The 24,324-nt window shown below is 39.6% G+C and overlaps 2 protein-coding genes across 3 annotated transcripts; one reads left to right on the top strand and one right to left on the bottom strand.

Annotated features, from left to right (window-relative positions):
• Positions 1-14: 14 nt before the first annotated feature.
• myef2 (myelin expression factor 2) lies at positions 15-13,848 on the bottom strand. 2 transcript variants are annotated; one of them, XM_012877145.3, is made up of 17 exons: positions 13,621-13,848; positions 10,758-10,960; positions 9,964-10,016; positions 9,060-9,067; positions 8,873-8,966; positions 5,940-6,131; positions 5,706-5,859; positions 5,569-5,618; positions 5,416-5,476; positions 5,094-5,192; positions 3,353-3,394; positions 3,182-3,277; positions 3,002-3,088; positions 2,784-2,828; positions 1,014-1,183; positions 520-571; positions 15-370 (listed from the first exon to the last, which is right to left on the bottom strand). In XM_012877145.3, exons 1-17 carry the CDS (start codon positions 13,737-13,739, stop codon positions 207-209), a joined length of 1,689 nt encoding a protein of 562 aa, XP_012732599.2. In that variant the 5' UTR covers positions 13,740-13,848; the 3' UTR covers positions 15-206. The 2 variants fall into 2 exon arrangements, with proteins under 2 accessions (XP_012732599.2, XP_012732600.2); XM_012877146.3 differs by having other exon boundaries at positions 207-370; positions 3,002-3,073; positions 13,621-13,739.
• A 6,445-nt stretch (positions 13,849-20,293) lies between these two features.
• Positions 20,294-21,990, top strand: ctxn2 (cortexin 2). Its single transcript, XM_012877123.3, has 2 exons — positions 20,294-20,748; positions 21,644-21,990. Exon 2 carries the CDS (start codon positions 21,713-21,715, stop codon positions 21,956-21,958), a length of 246 nt encoding a protein of 81 aa, XP_012732577.1. The 5' UTR covers positions 20,294-20,748; positions 21,644-21,712; the 3' UTR covers positions 21,959-21,990.
• The last annotated feature ends 2,334 nt before the right edge of the window (positions 21,991-24,324 follow it).

The following is a 24,324-nucleotide window of genomic DNA, read 5'->3' as shown; positions in this document are numbered from 1 at the left end:
GTCCAAACAGTTTAAAAATTAAAAAGTTTATTTGTTCAAATAAACTGCCTGACAAATTATAACTGGGTTTATAAAACAAAGGTAAAACAGCTATGTAGTATATAACCAAAAATGAAACCAGGGACAAATGAAGTCATAGTGTTTTTAAAACAAAACAATGATTGGTACGGGGCCTGAAAGTGTTACTGGGGTTCTACAAAAATCTCTCAAGCGTTGCGATCAATGCGGACGTCCACTTCTCGACCATTGATCTTGGTTCCGTTCATCATCCTGCAGGCCTTCTCTGCGCTCTCTGGACAATCAAACCTCACCGTCCCACAACCCTTTGACCTTCCATTCTCCATTTTGATTTCCGCATACATTACTGGACCTGCGGGAAACAAGAGTTACCAATAACTTAATGCCGCAACTAGACTATTACAAAAATATTCAATGTTAAGGCTGTAAATATAACCCATTGGTTCATAGATTAATTACTATGAAAAACCAAGGGATCAAACAACAAAATGTAATTCATACCGCAATGACTAAACTTGTCTTTCAGCTTTTGCCATGTCAGGTCATAGGACAGCTGCAACACAAAATAGCTCAATCAGTAGGTCACAAAAACAGAATCCTAACGTTAGACATAAACTAGAGATGCACATATCATCCGGCCACAGATTCAGCTCATTTTTCCTTGATCAGCGCTAATCAGTGATCAATAGATCAAATATAAAAATCTAATTTTTTTCCCCCCTTTTCATTTAATCAAAACAATTTTCTTTCTGGAAGGAAATTAATCAACGACATGCACTTTGAAACTGACTACGTTGGCAGGTCAGACCTTAAAAAAAAAATGGAAATTGATGCCAGGAAGGAACAGCCTGATCAGTGCATCTCTAATATACAAGTAATATCTATACTGATAAAATGGCAACGGACAATTATTTAGCTCGGAGCTTAATTACTAACATTTATTTAATTATACTCTATTATACTTTGGAGGCTTTAGCCATATAAACCACACTTACATTTCGCACAAATATCTGACAGCCGCCTTTGGATCCCGATCCCCTGTCTGACATGCCTCCACCCATGTGTCCGTAGCCTCCAAAGCCACGGTTCATGTCCATTCCTGACATGCCTACTCGGTCAAAGCTGGAGCCCATTCTGTCCATGGACATACTGCCCATTCCACCACCTGTTATATACAAAGACACCCATGTTTGTTTTAACATGGTAATGGGTCTCAGCCCTGCAACATCTGTTTAATTGCAGGTATACAGGGTTCCTGAAGGTGTCACCAACTCACGTTTAAGACTTAGGACCATTATGACTTAAATTTAGGACCTATAACAAAGAAACTACCAAAAATACTCCAGCCATAAAATTACTTGCAAAAGTGAATTTACTCAATTGGACTAAAAGATATTATATAAATGACTATTTCTCATAAAACTCCAACCTTGACATTTTTTTACAGTTCCTACTGCAGTGTAAACATATCAGCAAAAATACTGCAGGTTGTTTTTAAATCAGGCATACCGGTACGTAATGGTACCTATTTTCGCTACTTTTCTGTGTTTATGTAGTAAATGTTTGTTTATTAATAAAAGCTAAAAAATAAAATAAAAAAAATAACAAATTTCTGAATGAGCCTTATTTAATACTTTATTAATCTGAATATACTACCTGAATCCACAGCACAATAAAGGACAGTTATCAGAGGCACAGAGTAAACGAGGTGAACATGGGATTGAAGCCGTGTGGGAATAAAATTCAGGGAAGTTTTAGTGCAACGGTTTCAAAGAAGAAAAAAAAAATACTAAAAATATTATATGTTATTCAGCTTTGTAAATCAGGGTGGGATGAGGGAACAGAGAGGCTCTCCTCTTTGCGCTCTGACTACAGGCGAGTTTCACGATGAGGCATCAGCTGCTGTAACTCTCAGACTCTGCACTCACTGTCAGGTATTTTGGTCCACTGCTCATTAGCAAAGTGCTTTCATTTGTTTGATTTATTTTGTTGATTACTCTTGTCAACCACAGTTAAAAAGCAATGTCTTGTTTTACAACATTTTAATTTAGATATTTTTCTTCTATTATCATTATTACTATAACTACCTTTTTCAGTTTTTAATTGAGTGAATGGAAGGGTAAGAATAAATTTGAGGATGACTGTACATAGTTGGATTTCAAATTTGAAAGGCAAATGTATTTTGTCACAAAATAGGTTAATAAGTATAGAACCATATGTGAATGCCCAGCATTCACACCAATTTCATACGGTACATCCAGGGAAACATCGTTAACGTTAATTTGTTGAGCTAGATCTCATAATGGAGCCAGCTAGTGAAGTCACTAAAAGCTAAAAGTTAGCTTGAGTCAGTCAACATCACCTTACAGCTTCTCAAACCGGTCCCTTCAACATCGGCCGAAGTCCAAGCATCCAAATCGCTGAGCCTCAACTGTTGTCTACTCTCGGGTCAGCCCATGAATCCCGCTCTGATCAGCAGAGTCCAATCAGTTAGAAGGGAGCCTCATTAAAGCTCCCTTCATGCGCTATCATCCACTATCAGTCGCGCTTCGTGCCGCTCTCATGTAGTCGTAATGATACTCTGTGTGATAACCCCCGCCCCCTTTTGCCATCGGATTCACATAGGTGACCGATTTCGTATTCAAAACGGCGATTTTCGCCGAAAGGTGAGTGATTTTCATGTCTGTTTTATACTGAGCGCTTGTGTTTCATATGCATAAGCATTTAGGGACAGGGAAAGTTAAACAAATTAATTTTTACCATACCTAATCCACTTCCCATGTGTCCCATGCCTCCTCCAAAACCACCACCTAAAGGACAGAAGGTGCATTGGTCCAGATTAGATCACATTTAAAACAGCCACATTACACAATTAAGAGCCAAGTATGATGAGAAATTAAAATGAGTCTTGAGAATAAAAATGCAACAGTTATGTTGTGAATAAGGCAGAAAAATGCCCTGGAAGGATAAATATATGACTTACCCATTCCTCCAAAGGAATCCCCAAATCCACGGTTCATGGGCATGTCGAAGTCCCGATCCAATCCACCCATTCCTGATCGATACATATCTCCACAGATTAAAGAGTTATTTTATGCTGGAGTCTCCAGTAAATCTTTGTGTTTTTGATCTGTGCACAACTAAAGTTTAAATGCTCACTTACCTCCCATTCTGCCAACTGGTGCCATGTCTCTGCCTCCAAAGCCTCCCATACTGCCCATGCTATCCATGCCGCCGTACCCTCCACCCCCACTCATTCCTGGTAAACACAGCACCAAGTAGGATCAGTTTCATTTTATTAACAGGGAAAGCCAATCTAGAAAAGAAACCTTACCTCCACCAAGTCTGCCAATTCCTCCGTAACCTGAATCCATACCTGTGGCAGGAGGACATCTCAGTGAGGCTACATCAAAGTGCATACACTGAATGCACAAAAAAATAAATATATTTATTTAAAACGTATCAAAATTAGCTCACATTTGCTTGTCTTTGCATTAAATTAGGAGAAGCGGCAGAGTCAAACTGTGAGCAATGAAAACAAGCACCCAGAGTTCATTTACAGGTGCAGGTCATACAATTAGAATATCATGAAAAAGTTGATTTTAATTTTGACAATTAGAACTGACAACTAATGAAAACCTCAAATTCAGCATCTCAGAAAATTTTAATATTATGAAAAGGTCCGATATTGAAGACCCCTGGTACCACACTCAGCTAATTAACTCAGAACACCTGCAAAGGCCTTTAAATGGTCTACCTGTTTAGTTCTGTAGGCGACACAATCACAGGGAAGACTGCTGACCTGACAGTTGTCCAAAAGACGAACACTGACACCTTTACAAGGAAGGAAAGACACAGAAGGTCATTGCTAGAGAGGCTGGCTGTTCCCAGAGCTCTGTGTCCACGCACATTAATAGAGAGGCAAAGGAAAAGATGTGGTAGAAACAAGTGTACAAGCAATAGGGATGACCGCACCCTGGAGAGGATTGTGAAACAAAAGCCATTTAAAAATGTGGGGGAGATTCAGAAAGAGAGGACTGCAGCTGGAGTCAGAGCTTCAAGAACCACCGGACAGACGTATGAAAGACCCGGTTTCAGCTGCAGCATTTCTTGGCTCAAGTCACTCTGGAACAAGAGAGTCAGAAGTGTTTCGCCTGGGCTGAAGACAAAAAGGACTGCTGCTGCTGAGTGGTCCTAAGTTATGTTCTCTGAAGAAAATAAATGTTTCATTTCCTTTTGAAATCAAGGTCTCAGAGTCTGGAGGAAGAGAGGAGACACAGAATCCACGTTGTTTGAGGTCCAGTGGAAAGTTTCCACAGTCAGTGATGGTTTGGGAAGCCATGTGATCTGCTGGTGTTGGTCCACTGGGTTTTCTGAGGTCCAAGGTCTACCAGAGAGTTTTAGCTCCCTGCTGCTGACCAACTTTATGGAGATGCTGATTTTATTCCCCAACAGGACTTGGTACCTGCACACAGTGCCAAAGCTACCAGTACCTGGTTTAAGGACCGTGGTATTCCTGTTCTTAGTTGGCCATCAAACTCACCTGACCTTAACTCTATAGAAAATCTCTGAGGTATTGTGAAGAGGAAGATGTGACACACCAGACCTAACAATGCAGAAGAGCTGAAGGCGTCTATCAGAGCAACCTGGGCTCTCAAAACACCTGAGCAGCGCCACAGACTGATGGACCCCGTGCTACACCACATTGCTGCAGTAATCCAGGGAAAGGGAGACCCAACTAAATATTGAGTGCTGTACATGCTCATATTTTTCATGTTAAACTTTTCAGTTAGCCAACATTTCTGGAAATCCTGCTTTTATATTGGTCTTAAGTAATATTCTAATGTCCGAGATACTGAATTTGGGGTTTTCATTAGTTGTCAGTGATAATCACAAAATTAAAAGAAATAAACACTGGAAATATATCAGTCTGTGTGCATTGAATGAATATAATATACAAGTTACACTTTTTGAATAGAATACAGGGGGAAAAAATCTGTTTTCATGATATTCTAATTATATGACCAGCACCCGTATAGTGCTTTTTGCATATTTTGGCATTTGCAAAAACTGACCTCCAGGTCCCATAGAGCCCATTCCTCCTCCACCAAGGCGGTTTGCATTTATAGGCTGTCCTCCAGGCCCAAGACCCATACCAATGCCACCTAGGCCCCCTACGACACAGCAGAAAAGGAGAGAAAGTTCAAGAAAAAGGTTGAAATTACAACTTTTACAATACAACTGCATTTAAAAGCAGTAATCACGACTGTTTCGCACTTCAATCAAAGCAAAATTTTCACAATAAAAAATGCCTTGCAACACTAGTTTTTACTTTCGTGTGTCTAATATTTTCAAAAGCTGGTATTAAAAAAAAAAGGCTCAATGTCTGCTACTCACGTGGCAACGGTGTTGCTTTTTCTACTGGACAGAAATCATCAGGGGGAAGAGACTTTTCATCCTGCAAGTCCAGACAAGACATTTTTATCTTTTGTACCTCTAGTCTCTACAAGGCTTTAGATACTACAATGTTAACATTTAAACTCAACCTACAATTTTCACATGCATCTGCCTTTCAAACAGCATCTGGCCGTTGAACATGGCTGACACAGGAGTTAAGGTTAAAGGCAGAATGAAACATTTGTCCAGCGTTGCTGTGCTTTTGGTAATATTCGGTTTATAAAGGATACATATGGCCTGCACAGCTTCCAGAGGCTGCTCGAAGGTAACGGTCCCCATTCCCCGGCTCTTTCCATCTTTGTCCTCCTTTACGTCAGCCCGTTTCACCACACCTGCCATGCCAAACACCTCCTTCAACTTCTTCCAGCCCACTTTGAAGTCCAGCTGCAAAACAGAAACATAACTGCACCTTAAAATAACCCCGACTACGCAGACTGAGCAAAATATCAGGGCTTTGCTCCTACATTAGCCACAAACACCGTGTTCCCCAGTCTTCCGGCCTGCAGAGCGTGGATCACGTCAGGCGGGATGTTGGGGTTGTTGGCAATCGAAGGGGGAACGTTCATCCCACCAGGACCCATGTCCTGCCCACGGCCCACGTGCTGACCTCCTCCCATGCGCTGCATAGCCCGCCGAGCGTGTTCCCCGTCAGGGTCCTTAAATGAGAAAAACGTGTAAAACGCGCCTTTTAAAAACAAAAACAAATATGAGTGGATTAATTTTAAGCTGTTCAAAAAGCATATGAATTTAAAGCTTTTGCTCAATACACTTTGCAAAGAAAAATTTACAGGAGTTTTTTTAAACCATGTTCTCATTTGCTAGAATTATGAAGGTGTACCATTTAAGCTTGACATCCTGTAACTACAGAGTTTATACAATAATTGCAGAGTTGAATTTACCATCTTTTACTACCTCTACAATATCTTTTACTACACCACAAAAATCGAGAAGCAGACATTTTTGGGGGGGAGGGAGCGGTGGATTCACAGCACTGACCCATGCAAAGATTTTCCTTCCACTTAACTTTCCATTACTATCTCAGAATACAGCTTTCTATGAGCCGCCAGCTTCTGTCTCTCTCCATCTTTCCCTTATTTATCCATATGTCTTCTTCTGTGTTTCTGTCTCTATCATGTGTCTTTATACGTGGCTTTTCTTTCCTACTTCTTGACTGAATGAAAATCTCTTTAAAAACACAATCTGCCAGAATTTAGAATAAATTCAAGTGTAACTTTATTCAGTGCTTTTATTATATTTGAGATCTCTTTCTAATCCAATGATGCAGTCTACAAGAATATGATCAATAACAGGAAACACGCAGCCATCTGTTTTCAGACTCAGACAGATTCCAGTTTCCAGCAGACAGATTTGGTGTTGTGCGACATTCAGAGCAAAGTGTATTTTTTGTTGAATACATGAAAATGAATCACAGAGTCGTTTTCTTATCGAGAACATGCTATAGTGAGCATAAATGTTTATGACTCGGGTTTAAGCCGACACGATCATCCTCGTATATTAGGCAAACATGCTACCGACACTAGGGATACAGTTCTGTCTGGGCTAACTAGTTGGCTCATATCAGCACTTATTGCTCTGATGACCGCCGTACGTTTCCCCCAACAGAACAGGCTCTGTGGCTCGCAGATGCTTAGTATCCCCGACTCTGCGGGAGCTTTTAGTGCTGCCATCATCAGAAACGGGGTGGATTTAAATAACGCAGATATGTTTGTTAAAGCAGCAGCTCTGCTCGCTCTCTTGTAGTGGGAATGTGCGTTTACCTGCGGTGCGACGTGCCACATGTGACTGACACGGAGAGCTGAAAGGAGCAACGACATCGAGACAGAAATAGCCTAGAACGCGCTTTGGCACTACTTAGGCTAATAATTTTAATATTAACCGTGAACATGTAGAGATATTTAATAATTCATTACATAACCGCTATTTCCTTGGAGGGGAGGGTCTTGGCAAGGGGGGGCGGGTCACCCCCCCTTGCAGAATGGTGGGGGAAACATTGGACATGAAGAAGGGTGAAAGAGTGAGCTCAGAGAAGAAAATGGAGCCAGAGTTGTGAAAACTCACATTTTCCCAGAGTGAGGCGGCATCAGCATCAATAGAAATGTCAGAATATATTGAAGTGGTGACGATTTTTTTTAATTACCTTAATTTGAGCTCATTTCATTTACCACCTTTTATCACGCGGAAACACTGAACTATGTCCGATACTCATATTTTAAAACAAGACAGCATTGAGCACATTACAGAGAAAAGAAACCCTAACAAGAGGAACATTTAAGATACAAATGACTTGCAGAGAGTGAATACCACCACTGGCTGAGTTAGCTGCTAACAAAGCTAAAGATGGCATCGGTTTCAGGGGTTCCTGGTGGCTGCAAACTAAAGCACTATATCAGTTTTTAACGAGTCTGGACTACAACTGATAATTTTAAGTCCAATATATATATTAATTGTTCACTCCAACACATGCGACAGAACCACATTTATATGCTTTAACATAGTACTGAACTCCACATCTGCATTATCTGGGCAGCGTCTGAAAAAAGATGCATTTCAAAGTGATTTTAAGACAAAAACAATGTTGCAAAACATTTCACAACACATAGCTCCTCATTACATCTGAAGCTAAAGGGATCTTTGGTTTGAAATGTAATTGAAACTGAATAAAAATATAAAAAGACGTTTGTCACTTGGGAAAAGGACTTTGAAAAAGCGCAACATTTTTCTTCAAGGACATCGACAACACGACTACAAGAGCAATCCATCAAGCTGAGATAAGTTTAGCAAGAGATGCCGGTTAAATTACTTAATTTTCATAATAAATCTAACAAAATAAAATCTTGTTGCAGATTCCACTGTTGTCAGAAAAGGGCAAAAACTATTGATTATGATTGTTTTTATATACACAAACCAACAAAGGTTTTAGTCATAGCAACTCTTGTAGTAAGCAAATGTGTTTTTATTAATATGCCCACCTGCCTGCAATGCAATGCTTTTGAAATGAATAGCATCGTACAAATAAGCAGAACATAAAATATGCTTTCATCATACCTGGATTTAACTTTGCTACAAAGCAGTTAAAGATTTATCATCTCTTAAAGGAGACATGCTGCTTTTTAATTCTTCCTTTTCCCATTGAAATCATTCAGTTGTGGTCTATTTAAAGTTGAACAGCAATGCTTTGGTCTGAATCCCTCGTTATTGTTGCCCCACAGCTGGTCTTTTTACCCACGTTCTCAGGTTAGACAGAAAGATTTGTTTTGGTGCTGTCTCTTTAAATAAATAAAAAAGGGGTGGGGGGACTTCACTTGAAATTAAGATCCTAATGTAAACAATGAAAACATTTAGTAAACGCTGTTCAGACGTAGAAAAAACGTCCCACCTCTTTGATGTTGAGCGGTCTTCCATTTAAGTCATGCTTATTCATAGCTGAAACTGCCTTCTTCACATACTCTTCATCTTTGAACTCAACCACACTGTTTTAGTGAGAAACAAGAGGAATCTATTAAAATCAAGCCACATGGAAAATTAAAGATGATGATATTTGAAAGCATAAAGTAGATTCTTACCCACAACCCTGATCAGGAAGCAGCAGATGCATCCAGGTGGCACCCAAGGAGTGAACAAAATACATTTAATATCACGTTTCAAATCAAATGAAACAAACAAAACAAAAAGCATCTAGTGTGTATATCAACAAGTTTCTAAAACATTTTAAATATTTGTCTTGCGTTGCAGATTGGCTTGAGCTAGAAGTTTGTGCTTCTTTTGGTTAAAAAAAAAAAAAACATTAAACACTACAAAAATATATTTTTCATAAATATTTAAACTGCTGATATACAATGTTTTTATAGATAACATGACATTTTGGTTCAAATTCAACAAAAACAAAAAAAAAAACATTTATATGCACAGCATTTTACTACTATTACCAATTAAAGGCTTTAATCAGCAACACAGTACCAATAAGAGAAAATCCCTTTGTTTTGATGTTTACGGAAAATTACACTGGTATACAATAGTTTCCCTAAAATGCATTTGTGCAAATTAAAATAAAAAACACTGATAAAAGAAATGAGATAGTTCAAAACAGTTTCGCTCCACTGAAGAGAAAGCTGTGCCATATTGTGAAAAATAAGGATTCTTTGACATGAGGCTCAATCAATCTGATAAAAACCCCACAAACCACATTCCAGTTTGGAAAAATGGCCAAAACAAACCAATTTAAATGACAACAACAAATGCAAAAGATTTACTCGTAGGAATTCTTTAAACTACTTTTCCCAAAATCTACAGGACATCTCCCATTTAAGTGAAAAATCGATCTTTATCCATCTATTAGGCTCTAAAGACAACATACAGTATCTCCACTTCAGTAGAGCCAAAGGATCAGAACCTAAAAGAGCACATGATTAATGAGAGCCTGCTGAGGGCATTTAAAACCTCGTGCAGCAAGTTGGCCACATCACTTACCCTTGACTTTCCTTCAGCATCCTTAAAGAGCTCCACGTATGTAACCTCACCAACTACATGAGACATACAAAGGAAAAATACCAAAAGAACAAAGTAATTTAAGGTCACCAAGTCGTCAAGTTGCCGCTGGCCTTGGCAATGCCGCTACGGATGGAGATGTCCCGTAAATGATCAACAGTCAGCCCAGACCAACATCCCACCAGACAACACCATGCCTTTCTGGGTAGCGACTGAGACACCCAAAGGCCAAGGCCAGAGAAAACACAGCTATAATAAACTTGGGAAATTCAAAACACTTCAACATGATCAGTTTAGCAACAGGTTCCGTTCATGGCGGTAAGAGTTTAAGCTCAAAGGGCTTCTTGACATCCCCCCTAGGTAAAAAGTGAAAACATTTCAATGTTTGAATTCACGATCAGGATTTGCCTTGCAACAGATACAACAGAAACACATTCAACAATCAATTCTAAGACTGGTTTGGAGATTCATTTTGGAGCTGACAAACCCCAAAAAAAACAAGTCACAATGTAACCACGTTCATCTCCCTTTTATCACATATCAGCCCAAAACTGAATTGGTGTCCATCCCAAGAAATTTGACTAAAAACAACAATAACCTAAAAATCACACGATTTTGTTTCATTTTTTTTTTGGCTCTAAGAACTACCAGAAAAACTACAAACTACAGGAGTAAACACTAGGAGGAGGATGCTCCTGGTTATTAGAAGATTGAGGACTTCCAATCAGATCAGATGATAGAAGGGAAGACACCATCCCCATCACCAGGGACATTACCTTTATCACGCATCAGATCTTTAATTGCCTGCCACTTCATGTCATAAGGTATATTGCTGATGAACACGCGGTTCCTTTGAGAGCCCTTCTTCTCCCCTCCATGTTTCTCCTTGTAGGGATGAAAGCGATTTCCTCTTCTGCTGCTGGACGACTTCTCTTTGCCGTCATGCTTTTCTTTGCTTTGCTTACTTTCTTCACTGTCCCTAGAAAATGGGACAACAGCCAAATGTTAAAGAAGCGCCCATCCGCACACCAAGGAATACAATGTAGTCATGCAGATATGTTAGAGATATTACAACAAACAAATGCAATTTAACATTTTTGTGCTAGTGGGTTTTTAAATTTACATTTTACAAATGGTACTTTTGCTTAACACAGAATAAGAGAGACAGTTACACCATCAACTCTTGCTAGATATTATAGCAATAAATTCACAAATTGAGTCACCATTCCAATTTCAATATTAATATGTGCAATAATCCCAAGAACAAACTATTGTATTTGGTTAATTACTCATTACTTAACATTCAACTTGCCAATTATATACTGCAGCACTTGGATGGACTGACATAGGCAAACACCTGAGTAAATTTACCTTAAAGGTTTGAACAGTGTACGAGTTAAATCTCTGCCACAACCTCACACTAAACTAATTCTACATTCTCTAAAGACAACTGTGCCATGAATGTGCTTAGCAGCTCTAAACAATAAAACTCATGGCATAGATGTAAAACTCCTCACTCGATGCAGATGACCCAACATTATGGGGAGTTGGTATTTATTTCTAGAAATTCACATCTGATGCTTCAGAAATCCAATAACAGAATAAAAGGTGGAAACAAATGTTTTCTATGCATTGTCTCTTATTTTCAATACTTGAACAGGCTTGAAAATTACAAGATGATCGTTTTCAAGATTGCAGAATGTCAAAACCAATGCAAGCCAGTGGTCACGGCAATTCTTTCTTAATCAAAATTAGGGTTGCAGCTATCGATTAATCTATCGATTACTTTTCCAATTACTCTAAAAAGTGTATTGAACTAAAACATTTAGCCTACATTTCAAATGCATTGCAAATGGCAGAAACTTGAGCCTCGGCATCATCCTGGACAGCCTCTTCATCCTCTCCTTCACTTTCCAACATCCATAACATCACCTGGTTAACTTATTTTCATCTTTGCAACATTGAGCAAGTTCCTCCTTCACACTTTTGCCAAACTGGTATACAGTCCGCTCACCTCACAGTCCGTATGCCCAAAAAACCTCCATAAACTGCAGCTAATACAACTGACAGCAGCTTGCATCATTACATCATCTACTTCACACCTGTACATTAACTCCACCGGCTCCCTGCCACATTCAATATAAATCAATCCTATGAAGCTACAAGGACAACCACAGCCTTGTCATTTTGCAGATTTCTGACTGAATGCAAGTTCAAATTATTTGCTATGCTATATATCTTTTTATTTAGTACCATGGTTTATCCATCGGGTGATCTTAAGGTGGTTATAAATGAAATGTTATAGGCTATTACAATAAAAGGTGAACACAAACTACACTACTAAAATACTGAAGACAACAGGGAAGGTAAAACAAATTTTGCCTTTAACATGTTCAAATAAAAAAAATAAAAATTCTAGCTATTTGCTAGTTTGACAGTTTATAATTTTATCATATAGAGGACTAAATTCTGTGTAGGTTTATATTAATTTTTATTCAACGTGTGACAGTTACTGCATCTGCAATATTGACTGGAGGCTAAATGCTGAGTCAACACTTTACCCAGGTCATCATCACAGTATCACAGGGATAGATTAACAATGCTGTTTGCAATTGTTGGCTCATTTATATTAAAACAAAACACCCTTTTCACAGTTTGTCCAACAATTCTGTTTTATACTGAGTAGCAATGAAATCAGCTAAGTCACTGGAAGCCAGTGAATAAACGCCGACAGTTGACACAGCGATATGCGCCAGTTGATCATTGAAGAAGAATAAAAAGCATAAACCTGCTCAATTTATCTTCTGACCAACATAGTGGATTGAAACCCAGTAACATCAAACCCACATCAACCAGGTTCACCTTCATTTAATCCAATAATTGAGTTATATTTAGAATGTTGGTGGTTGCATATTTAAAAAAATAAATAAATACTCTGCATGCACAAATTTAGCACACAAGAAATTATTGTTATTAATATTAGGAAGAGTAAGCTTATTACAATCTTTCATCTGTAATACGTATAAATGCTTATTTAGAGGGGAAACACTAATTAACTTTTATATAGCTGGTGTTTTTCCCTCCTCTGATAATTTATTTTTCTAATTTTAGGGTGGGATTTTAACTGCACTATGCTTTTTTGACAAACCAATCTAACATTTTAGCCCAACATCACTGGGAAGCGGCTAATGTCCCGTTACCTGACGGCTCCAGAAGACGCACCTCTGGGCTCACCTTGATGCAGAACTGTGATTCTTATCGGCCAAACGCGTTTTTGATGAATGAGCCTGAATTAATCTCATTAATGAACTAAAGCAGGTTATTTTTCCCAAGCACAGCAGAATCGTACCCATCCACGGGTTATTGTTAGCTAAAGCAAGCTAACAATTAGCGTAGCTTGCCCGCTGCTATCTGTTTTGACGAGAGCGCCGCGTTTTTAAAACCAACTTTCTATGCATGCTTTCTAATTTAGGTAGTGTCTAAATAAAACGTCCACCATGCGGGTAGTCACAGGCATTATGTTCACGCAGCAGAAGCCAGTTACTTCTAGGCTAACAATTGGTAGCATCCGAAGCCTCCATTTTAGCTACAACGGTTAGCAGCTCCTGTAGGGAGGAGCACAACGCCATTGTTACTCACGTTTTCACGCCGTTCGGTGTTTCCTGGGAAGTCTCGTCCGTCTCAGAGAGGACGGACGCGGTGGTTTCTTCTTGCTTCGGCTCCTCGTCAGGTGTATCGGTAGTTGTGACGTCTGCCATCCCGAGGTTCTCCTAAAGCCGCGACAGACGCTTCACAATCACAAGATGCTCCTACGCAGCTGAAATGTGCAGGCTTTGTTCTCCTTCTTCGTGGTGCATGGCGCCGGAGGCTTGCGAACCAATTGCAAGGGGGCATCACTGCCACCTGCAGGCCGGAAGTTAAACTTGTTTACAATAATTTATTTATAATTTTAAAGAAAAAAGTAGGCCTGAAATAAAAGCAGCAAAGTTAAGAATAATAAAAATGAAAGCGTTTATAAATCACATACATCTTTGTATGTCTGTTTAACATCAAGGTAGAGGTACGCTTCTGGAAAAAGGCTTAATCTAAATGACATTGTACAGAAATAATTTTTTAAAGGGCATTCAGGTCAGAAAAGCCATGTAGTCCTTCCAGCATATTCTGCGTAGACCAGCCAGGGGCCATCTTGATCCTCTCCACCCAACCACATCCAGTGGTTTCTTTCAATGTGGAGGCTCAGTCCTGCCACCCTATGGAGAAAGCTCATTTCCATTGCTCAGTCAGGCTTGTTAATTCATTCATGGTTCATATTTTATTACCGTAAAGTGAGAGTTGGAACATAGACTGGTATATTCAGAGTTTTGTATTTTGACTAAGCTCTTTCTTTTACATAATCAACTGGGGTAATGACCCCATTATAGGAGACGGTGCTCCAAGCCGTCTATTCATTTCCTGAGCTTCTCTGCCATCAATCATGAAAAAGGCACCAAGATAGTTAAACTTTTGCTTTTCAGGCAAACACTGACTCCTGATCAACAGAGAAAACGGCACTTTTCCAGCTCAGATCCATGGCCTCAGATTTGAGAAGCTAAGTCTCATTCTGACCCTTTCATCCTTGGCTGCGGACTGCCTCAGCGTGGTTTGAAGACCCCAACAGAACCACATCATAAACAAACTAAAAATGAGAATCCAAGGTCTCTAAGACAAACACCCCCTCTCTACAACTCTGACTTAAGAGCCTTTTTATGAACAACACAGGAATGGAACAAAGGGCAGCCGAGGTGGGGGAAAGCAAACACACCTCTTGCTTTGGTTTATACAGGGACCACACCTCTTCACCCTTTACTCCCTCTGCAGCTTTGTCCAAATCCACAACACACACGTGGACTGGCCAATCAAACTCCCATCACTCTGGTCCAACAGAGAAGCTTCGGTGAGTGTGATTGAACGCTTTTGGAGCAGTTACAGTGATCCTAGCAGAATAGTCCAGTCAATAGATTAGAATTTTATGATTGTCTGCATCAAAAATAGATTTTAGAAAATGTTTTCATGAGTAACAAAGGGGATGCCTTCAGAAATAGCTATCAATCCATAGATGCCCTCTCCTCAAACAAAGCATCTGTAAGGCCTTTCCTGAGAGAAGCGAGAGCTCCCTTCTATTTTTCCTCACCTTTATCGCACCACCATCATTTTGATGTTCTGGGATGTGCATCTGTTTTACTGGTATCCAAGCACCCCTGCTGTATTGCTGCAGATGTCATATATTATGAGTGTTGGTTATGAGTTGCAATTAAATTGGTAGTTTTGAATTTTTTTTAATGTGTTCGTGTTTTTAAATTGCATCATTGGAAAAAGTAACCTTTAGGGAACCTTCAGGGAACTTTCTTCATGGGTTATGCAGCACAAAACTTTCAAAGAAAAATCTGCAGAAACTAGAGGTTTTGTAACGTTTCAAGAACTGGCGGGGATTCGTGTTCTTTGAAAGCTCTCTGAAAGGGTAGATAAGAAAAAACTGCAGCTTATAGTTTAACCATTAGTTAAAATTCTCTGTAGGTCGAACAAACAAAAACAAAAACAGAACAACAGGATATAATATATTTCCACAGTTTTCTAAACAGCTTCTCAAATTTAAAATTCTGGCCTGGGCTCCAAAAATTACATCACATTAGAAAGGCTGATTAAAAGTTGCGAAATGCTGCTTAACAATCTAGTCTCTAAATAGGGATATTTATTGCATTATACACAAATCCCCTATAATGGTATCTCATGGATTACACATCAATCCATCCATGTTCTAACACGTCTATCCCTTGTGGGGTCGCGAGGGGTGCTGGTGCCTATCTCCAGCTGTCAATGGGCAAGGTTTTTCTGCAGACACTGTTCTGCGCACAAACCTGCTTGCAATTGTTTCAAAGCAAGTCATAAGGCGAAGATTGTATTTACTTTAAGCAAACATACCGACAATGCTTTTGAAAAAAAGGGATGGGATTTGCCTGAATAAAGTATTTTAAACTGGAGTGACTTTTTGCTCTGCTGCCACAAGGGAGAGGAAAGGAGATTTTCTGCACAGGAATAAACCTACATACAGTGACTCCTTGAGCCAGGCAAGGTGACCCCCTCCTTAACTGCTTGTCTAATGGGTTGTAAATTATATTCTATTTCTATGTAAGATTTATAAAACGAAAGTATTCTAATTTCCCATATCAAAACATTTTAATGTATTATTCAATTTGTGTTTAATTTCAAAAAGTAATTCATACAAGAGTACCATCAATGCATCAAGCCTACAATATTCCAGGCAGCACAGTCACAGTGTTAGATTAAATGCCCTGTGTTATTGATTATTATACAGAGCTTAGCCAATTCATCATTCCTGAAACTATTGACCGATGCACTTTTTCTTTACTGGAGGAATCGTTTCAGGTTTTATATACGGCCCTGCTTTAACATCCGCAGAGAATCTGTTCAGTCTGAGAAAACTCCCGCTGCCAAAGAAATAGTGTTAAGGGGGACTTTTTAACTAAATAACTATTTGTTCTGAACAAGTAATGTAACTAGTTTTTGACAACTGCCAGAAGTAGCAAATATGTGTCAACTTGGTTCAACTAAAATGCAAACCGAGGATTATTAGTTTGACATCAGCAAGTAAAAAAAAAAAAATGAAAAAAAAAAATAGATAAATAATTCCTAAACTTGCTCAAAAGAGAAGCTTCCATTACAACGTCAGATGCAGGTGATCTACAGTAGAGTAGAAAAGTTAACCTTTAACAAGTACGGTACATGCATGACGTTGTGAATGAAACTATAAAGTCAATAAACTGATAACGTGTTTCCTGAATCAGAAGATGTTCTCCTTGTATGTATCCTACAAATGAATGCTGCACAATAAAGTAATGGCAGCTTCCATTACAAATGAAATTGGTTTGTGACCCTGGACTGAAACTCAGTCTGACAAAAAAATGGAAAGGATTGTCACATTTGCAGATAATTAGGTTTTAATACCTTGGAGCTAAACCACAGTGGCTGATTTAGATCAAATTTCTCACTGTGATTTGTTAATAAAACAAATCTCTCAGTTGGTATTCTTAATACTAAGTCTGTACAATATAATCTTATTTCATTATAGTCATACATCAAAATGTCACAAGGCTCTTTCTTTTTCATAGAGCTATGTATATTTGATGAAGTCTGGCCCAAGTTATTTTAATAATGGCTTCAGTTTGGTTAGTGGGAGGCCTGATGATGCATTAAAAATGTCTGCAATTTTATCAGCATTTGTACTTACTTAAAGGATTATATTGTTGTACAATGGTGCAGCATAATGTTCTGTAGCTTTAAATGGAGCACTGCGTAGGGGAAATGTTTTATGGTTCCCAGTATTGTCATTGCATCTGACCTGTTGTCTGGCAAAGATAAAAGTCTAACAGTCTTTCTCTTTATGTCCTCTAGATGCTGGATGACACCACAGTGTGCTTAATGTAACAAGTTTGTTGTCTAATCTGTTTGTGCATAATGCATTTAACTAGTGTGCCAATGAAGAATTCCGTAAACTGACCGTTTGACAATGTCAGTCAGTTGAGTTGAATGAAAAATAAAAAGCATTGAATGTTTACGAAGGTGAAAACTATCAATATTTTGTTTACGATAATGTTCAAACAATTGGAATATGTGCTCTAAAAGTCCCGTTTGTCAGACTATTAGTGCCTTTTGAAAATAACCTTTAAGCAGGTATTAAATATACTTTTCATTGAGCCCACGTCTTTGCATCAAAATGTTTTTTCATTGGTCTGATGTAATATTCTAATTTTGAATGTCCTTTTTCATTAGCTATAAGTGGAAAATCATAACATAGAAATAAAGATAATTAAAGACATAAAGAAATATTCAAATTAATTGAATATGACTGTATTTTGGTTTATTTTTCCGACTTACTCATCTGCAGTATATTGTGTTTCAATTCAAACTCAGAGCTGGGAAGAAGCCAGCTTTAACTGGTTCACACATATACGCAACATTGAAGACTGAATCTCAATTACTAGATGAGATTCATTAAGAAACAGTCACAGTGTGCCTGGAATGTGACCCCATTTCAGAGATGAACGACAAAAGGATCAAATATGAATATTTTATTTTTGTTCTCATACATAGTGCACTTTTCAGTACTCTTAAATCAAAAGTACATGAAATGTTATGTTAATTAATTTAAATTACGTAAGAATTTTAAATGACTATAAATATGCTATTTTGAATGCATAACAGAACTTGACTTCAAGCAGGGTTTGGGTGAATTTGCTTCCTTGCCAATTGGTACTCCTGTTTTGTACTCATGCATTGCCATTTTGTGTCTTCCTGCTTCTCATCTTGCCCTCATTGGCACAAATCATTTCATACTCATTTACCTAAAGCATTGTTGCCAAATGTTTTTGCACCTCTGGCCAAAATCAACAAATTGAAATCACTCAGGGGCCAAATTGTATAATAATTACAAACATAATATTGTAATTATGGTAAATATATTTCTAAACATGCAACATTTTTAATGAAACAAAGTAAAAAAGAAATTGTAGGTGAAAAATCTCTCTCAGACATTTATCTTAATAAAAGAAAGGCACCAGGTGAGCACCATTCACGAGCTGTATTCAGGGGCCGCAAAAATTATTCCAAGGGCCACAAAGGCCCCCTGGGACAAATTATAGATACATTTATTTATCTTTGCCATTAAGCATTTTTTTTAATTCTGGAGACACACAGAAAAGTTAAGATCCTTCGTATTAAACCTTCCTATTGTGACTGAACCATGTTTGGGGTAGTTAACTTTTATGAAATGCTAGAGATTAAACCCTGATCAAACTAGAACAACTTTAAGCAACTTCCTGCTGGAAGGTATTTTTTGAAGTGACATAACCACCTTTTTTTCTTTCAGCAGACTATAAATAGATTACTAACAATTGTTTTAAAGTCTTAGTTATTAAAGTGGGTATAAAATGGTCCCCTGGTGTATGGAAATTCTCACCTGGTCGGGCCACAAGTTCCCCAAACACATCGGGTACAAAACAACCAAAACTACATATTTACAAATTGGCAAAGGGGTGAAATGTCCAGAAACTCTTTGAATGACAAACACAGGAAAACCAAACCCATGAATATTTGCTGTGTGAGAGTTTAAGAGCTTGTGGTGACCCCCTGCTGGTCTGCTAAGTTTGCTTTGCCTCTGGCCAGCTCTGATTACAGATATTGTTAACAAAAAATTAACAAAATATCATCTAATATGATCATCGCAATACCAATGGGCTATTATACACTGATCTCCAAACGCTAACTCACTATAAAACATTAGCACAGTCTCTTTTCAAATCTCTTATAGCTGTTCATTGCTGCAAGTGATAAGACGCATGGCATTAATGAAATCCCATGAGTTCACTGTGAATTACGGTGTGAAATATCCTTATTCTATTCAAAGGAAATCTCTGTGAGGTAAATGTGCAAACAAAATGCTTCTAGCTTGCTCCCACCCCAATGCAGCAACACAACATGCTGAAAACTGGTTGACTGGTTGGTTAAACTATTACATCAAGATAAATATGGTGAAAATTCTGACACATTTTTATGTTAAACCTATAAACATAAAAACATCATTCAGTTACTTAATTGTTGCCATGTTATTAAAACCTAATACTGAAATTGAATCATTTTGATTATAAAAATTCTATCATCCATTTTTTATTTACAGTTTTATTTACAGTTTATCTTAATTTGGCTTATATATATATATAAGCCAATATATATATATATATATATATATATATATATATATATATATATATATATATATATATATATATATATATAAAATTATTGAGAATATGCATATATCTGGGAATTATCCAGCTGGACACATCTGACCATTTTTTGATAGTATGAATTATTGTACATCACACACTCCCTCATGACATAGGTTATCTGTACAATTGTGTCATTAAACAACAAACAAACTACTTGGCAGTTCTCTGCTGCAAAATCTTACCAAATGCTGTTTTTTATCCCCTCCTTTAATATAGCTCCTCTTTCTCCTTCAGCAGGTTTAGGTTGTTTGCATCCGCTGGTCTTTTAAGCTGGGGGACTAATTCAATTTGTCCTCAGACAACTGCACCAATTACAGACACATCATCAAGCCGGGCTGTGCTGTACCAAAAATACCTTTGCAGCAGCCAGGGATGGTCTCATCCACGCTGGATGAAGCATAATATTCCAGGCCCATCATAAACAGAGGATGCAGGTTGCTTGTTTTGTGTTGCTGCATTCGTCCTGGCATTGCTGAGAGGGGTGGGGTGGTGGTGGTGGTGGTGGGGGGTGATCTGTTGTGAATGAGTGAGGCAGCAGAGCAGCTGAGTGAGACTAACAAGTGGTTGCCATGCAGCAGGAGCAAGCGTGCGTGCTTCTAGAGGGAGAGATAGAGAAACAGAATGATAATGAGCAGGAGGCAGCAGCGAGTAAAGCGGCGCTAGGACAGGAGCTGCATCTCTCAGGAGGAACACGTAGAACAGATTGATCCGGCCCTTCGCCTCCGCTCCGCTGTTTTTACCTTCAGCTTTTTTTGTTGTTTTTTTTTTTTTTTTTGCTCTAATGTGAGCTGCTAGCCTTGCGCATCCAGCATACCAGCAATGGATGGATTATTGGACACATGTCTGAGAGCTCATGGGGGGAGGAGGAATAGTTGCTTGCAGGAATCCGCAGCAACAGGTCTGTAAGGATGGCATGGAAACGATGGTGAGACGCCTGCATTTTCTCCCTCAGACATCCCAACTAGAGAATCTGTCAATGCGGTCCTTCTCCTTCACCCTACCCCACTCCCTCCCTCAGCGTACTTGTGCAGCGTCCTCCTCCTCATTCCACTTCCTCCCCCCCATCTGTTCTTGTGCATTTCCTCCCCTATCCACCCATCCTCCTCTAACTTTACCCACCTGCTGCTTGCTGTGAAAAAACATTTGCAAGGTGACAGACTGACAGAGGCAGACGTCCAGTCATGTGAGGGAACCAGCTTTGTGATTATTTGCGGTCAATTAGTCACTCTCATGCCGCCTGAGAGCATTCCACTGGCTGGCAGGCATCTGCTCACACGCAACAGGTAGAGAAGTGATACTTCCGCACTAAACACACGCAGGGCTACGTCTTTTTCGAGATGTGACGTTTTGCAATTGGCACATCGGCTCTGTGCGGGTCCTGACTGCTGGCTGTGCACTGCAGCACACGGTCATTCTGAGCTGACCCGAAGGAACGCACAGTCACACAACCTCGGCTCGTCTCCCCGCATCCAGATTGTGGGAAGTCTTTATCGCAGCCCTCCAGTCATGCTGGCTGTTTGCAGCTTTCTGCAGAGAAATCCCCAAAGGGGGCAGAGCTGGACGGATCTCTGGACATCTGCTTGATGTCTAGATCAGAAGCAGCTATTTAAAGATACCTGTAGTCCTTTCATGTTTTATTCAGGTCTGCGTTTAAATAAGAAAGTTCTGCATCCCTCTTACCCCATCAGCACTCTTATTCCTCTTCATGTCGTCAGCACTAATTGTGATGTATGAGGTGCATTGAACAGATCTCAAACCACACAAGAGACAAAGCAGGACTAACCGGAAAAAAAATAAATAAACATTTCACCCCTGTCCAGGTGACATGCAGGCTCCTAAACGCCTGACCCCGTCTGAGGAGAGATGAGGCACCTGGAGGTGGGCTTACCATGAGCAGCATCCACTTCAACCACTCCCTTGCTGCCATGAGTGGAAACGACATAATGGCGCACTCTCTGACTCTGGAGCAGAAGACGGCGTTTGCCTTTGTGGGGATGCTGTTGGTGTTCTTGGGACTGCTGATAATACGCTGCTTCAGGATCCTGCTGGACCCCTACAGCAGCATGCCCTCCTCCAACTGGGCCGATGGCATCGAGGGGCTGGAGAAAGGGACGTTCGAGTACGCCCTCACTTAACGATGGGACACAAACACAAAAAAAATAATAAATAGACACCCAAGCCTGCACAAGCACTGCACCTGACGCTCCATTGAGACATCTCCAAAGGATGCACCGAGCTCAAGCGCCGAAGCCTTGTGTTGTTGGATGTGTGTGAATTGTTAGGTGAGAGAGCCTCTGCTGTATGTGAGAACGTGTAAAACCGCGTGTTTGAGTGTGTGCGACTGAATGTGAAGCAGATGCCGTGTCACACCGGGTGCCCTTCTGCCGGGAGGTGTGTTGTTTTTTTTTCGGCACATCGATTGACACAGAAGTTGGATGTAGCTCCCTTTAACCCACACCTACAAGCTGAAAGCCACGAGGAGGTGGATTTCCACGGAGCGGGTTGGGAAGCTGAAGACTCAGGGACAAGTTTCCTCATATGAACTTAGAGGGCAGCGAGGTTGCACTTCTGCACGGCAGAACTGTTCAGCACAAGAATGTAAACGTGTGGATACAGGGTATTATGTCAAAAATATTGCTCAGCGACCTATTCAAACCCGGTCTATTGGGTGTCTAAAGGAAAGCAGCCACTTTTGTTGGATTGATCCTATTTCTAGTGTCTGGCTTTGCGAGGTCATGCAATGGAAGGCAAATAAGCAAACTGTTCCCCACATTGAGGTATTAGTTTCTGATTAACGTAAAAGGATCACAGAGGTTGTACTGCTCCTGCTTTTGGAGCGACGGCGTACTGGATTTGGTCAAAGTGACAGCGATTGACTCACTGACAAGCAAAAGACGCCATTTCTTCATTCACTCACAGCACCGCTGTTTCTAATCACTGGGAGGAAGTCACGCAGCAGAGGTGTCATGACAAACAGGGGAGGCAAATGTGTCGGCACTAAACCTGACCATCCCAAACCGCCCCTCCGCCCCGGCCCACCCAGATCGCTTTCTTCCAGACAGAGGAGGACAGAAGGGTCCTGAGCCCAGACCATTTATAGTCTGGACTGTTCCTTTGCTAATTTTTACGGTCTACTGTTTCTCCTTAGTGCTGTGAATCTGCCTTACTGTGACCTTCAATGGGTTTATGTGCCTTCATCTAGAAACATTAGAGCACCTGTTTGTGGGTGTGTGGGAGTGAATGTGTCGAGTGTGTCATTTCACGATGACAGGCCGGTTGCTTGCTCCGCTGATGATAGAGATTTTGCATTGATTTCATTTGATCTGATGATGGGAAATAAAATAAAAAAAGGATTTGTTCACTTTAGATGTCGCAGCTCAGCTTTTTTGCAGTTCGGTTTGCCAGTTCACGTTTATTGTCAGACCCCAGCGTAGATGTGCTAAAAGCCTTAAAATAAATGCAGCTTCTGTTGCAATAGCATCAACTCACACAGATCATTTAAAGAAAATCGCATTGTTGAAAATGGGAAAGAATCTGAAATAATTGTTTTTAACAAAATCAGTGGTGCCTTATTATTTAAATTATTATTCCCGCTGCAGTTTTTTTTTGTACTTCCTCCTCTGCCAAGTGGAGAGCACTTAGTCTCTTCCTATAATAACATTTCACAAGCTTGGAGCATTCCTCTTTTTAAAATCTCTTGCTTGTCCAGAATCCTGGACCCGCTCATATATTCTCATTTCTTCTGCTCATCCTGGAGGATTGTTACTAGTTGGCCATGAAAGAAAATTGATTTTATTTTTGTCGGTGAAAGTTTTCGGAGGGTTAGGGTCATGTTTTGGCTCTTTATTTTGCTGGGATTATGACCCATTTACTTTTTTTTCAAATAAAAAAAAAGAGTTTACATTGCCATGAACTCTTCCAAAGGAAAACAACACAAAGAAACATGCCCATGAGAGATCCTCCACCGTACTTAACAGTGGACATGAAGTGCTTTTCCGCAAATTCGCTGGTTATTTTCACACCAAAGCAAGCTGAAGGGTTTATGTGGAAAAGCTTGATATGAGTCTCACTGAGCGAAACACATGGTTCCATTTAAAGTCTCACAAGAGTTGAACAAAATGAACTTGTTTAACTTTTGGATGGTAGGATCTAAAATAAAAATTTTTAGTGGTTTCTCCCCAAAAATTGATTGTAGAAACCTTAATGGCTAGTGTGGTAATTTGGTGACTCTAAGATGTTTTTGTTATCTAACAGTGAGCTATGGCGATTTTTACCTTCTTCCCCCTTTTTTACCATCCTGCCCGCTATGTGTGGTGGCAAGATGATACACATGGGTCCTCACCCAGCCTGTCGCCTAGTGGATAGCAGAAATAGGCCCTGTCATATATTTACCAGTACATCTAAAAACATTTTCGACAGTCATTTCAGTAAGTCAAACAGTTACTTTAGAGAGATTCAATACACACATTTCAGGCTTTTATTTCTTTCATTCTTGATGATT

Source organism: Fundulus heteroclitus, chromosome 4, assembly GCF_011125445.2.
Source record: "Fundulus heteroclitus isolate FHET01 chromosome 4, MU-UCD_Fhet_4.1, whole genome shotgun sequence".
Lineage (NCBI taxonomy): Eukaryota > Metazoa > Chordata > Actinopteri > Cyprinodontiformes > Fundulidae > Fundulus > Fundulus heteroclitus.
Note: the sequence above shows the minus strand (reverse complement) of the source record. Positions and strands in the feature narration are given on the sequence as shown.

Coding starts and splice junctions, on each gene's coding strand:
- myef2 (XM_012877145.3), bottom strand. CDS start 13,739: ATGGCAGACGTCACAACTACCGATACACCTGACGAGGAGCCGAAGCAA. Junction 6,132..8,872: donor GACCGCTCAACATCAAAGAG/GTGGGACGTTTT, acceptor TTCTCATTTAAG/GACCCTGACGGGGAACACGC. Junction 5,619..5,705: donor GGAAGCTGTGCAGGCCATAT/GTATCCTTTATA, acceptor CTCCTGTGTCAG/CCATGTTCAACGGCCAGATG.
- ctxn2 (XM_012877123.3), top strand. CDS start 21,713: ATGAGCAGCATCCACTTCAACCACTCCCTTGCTGCCATGAGTGGAAAC.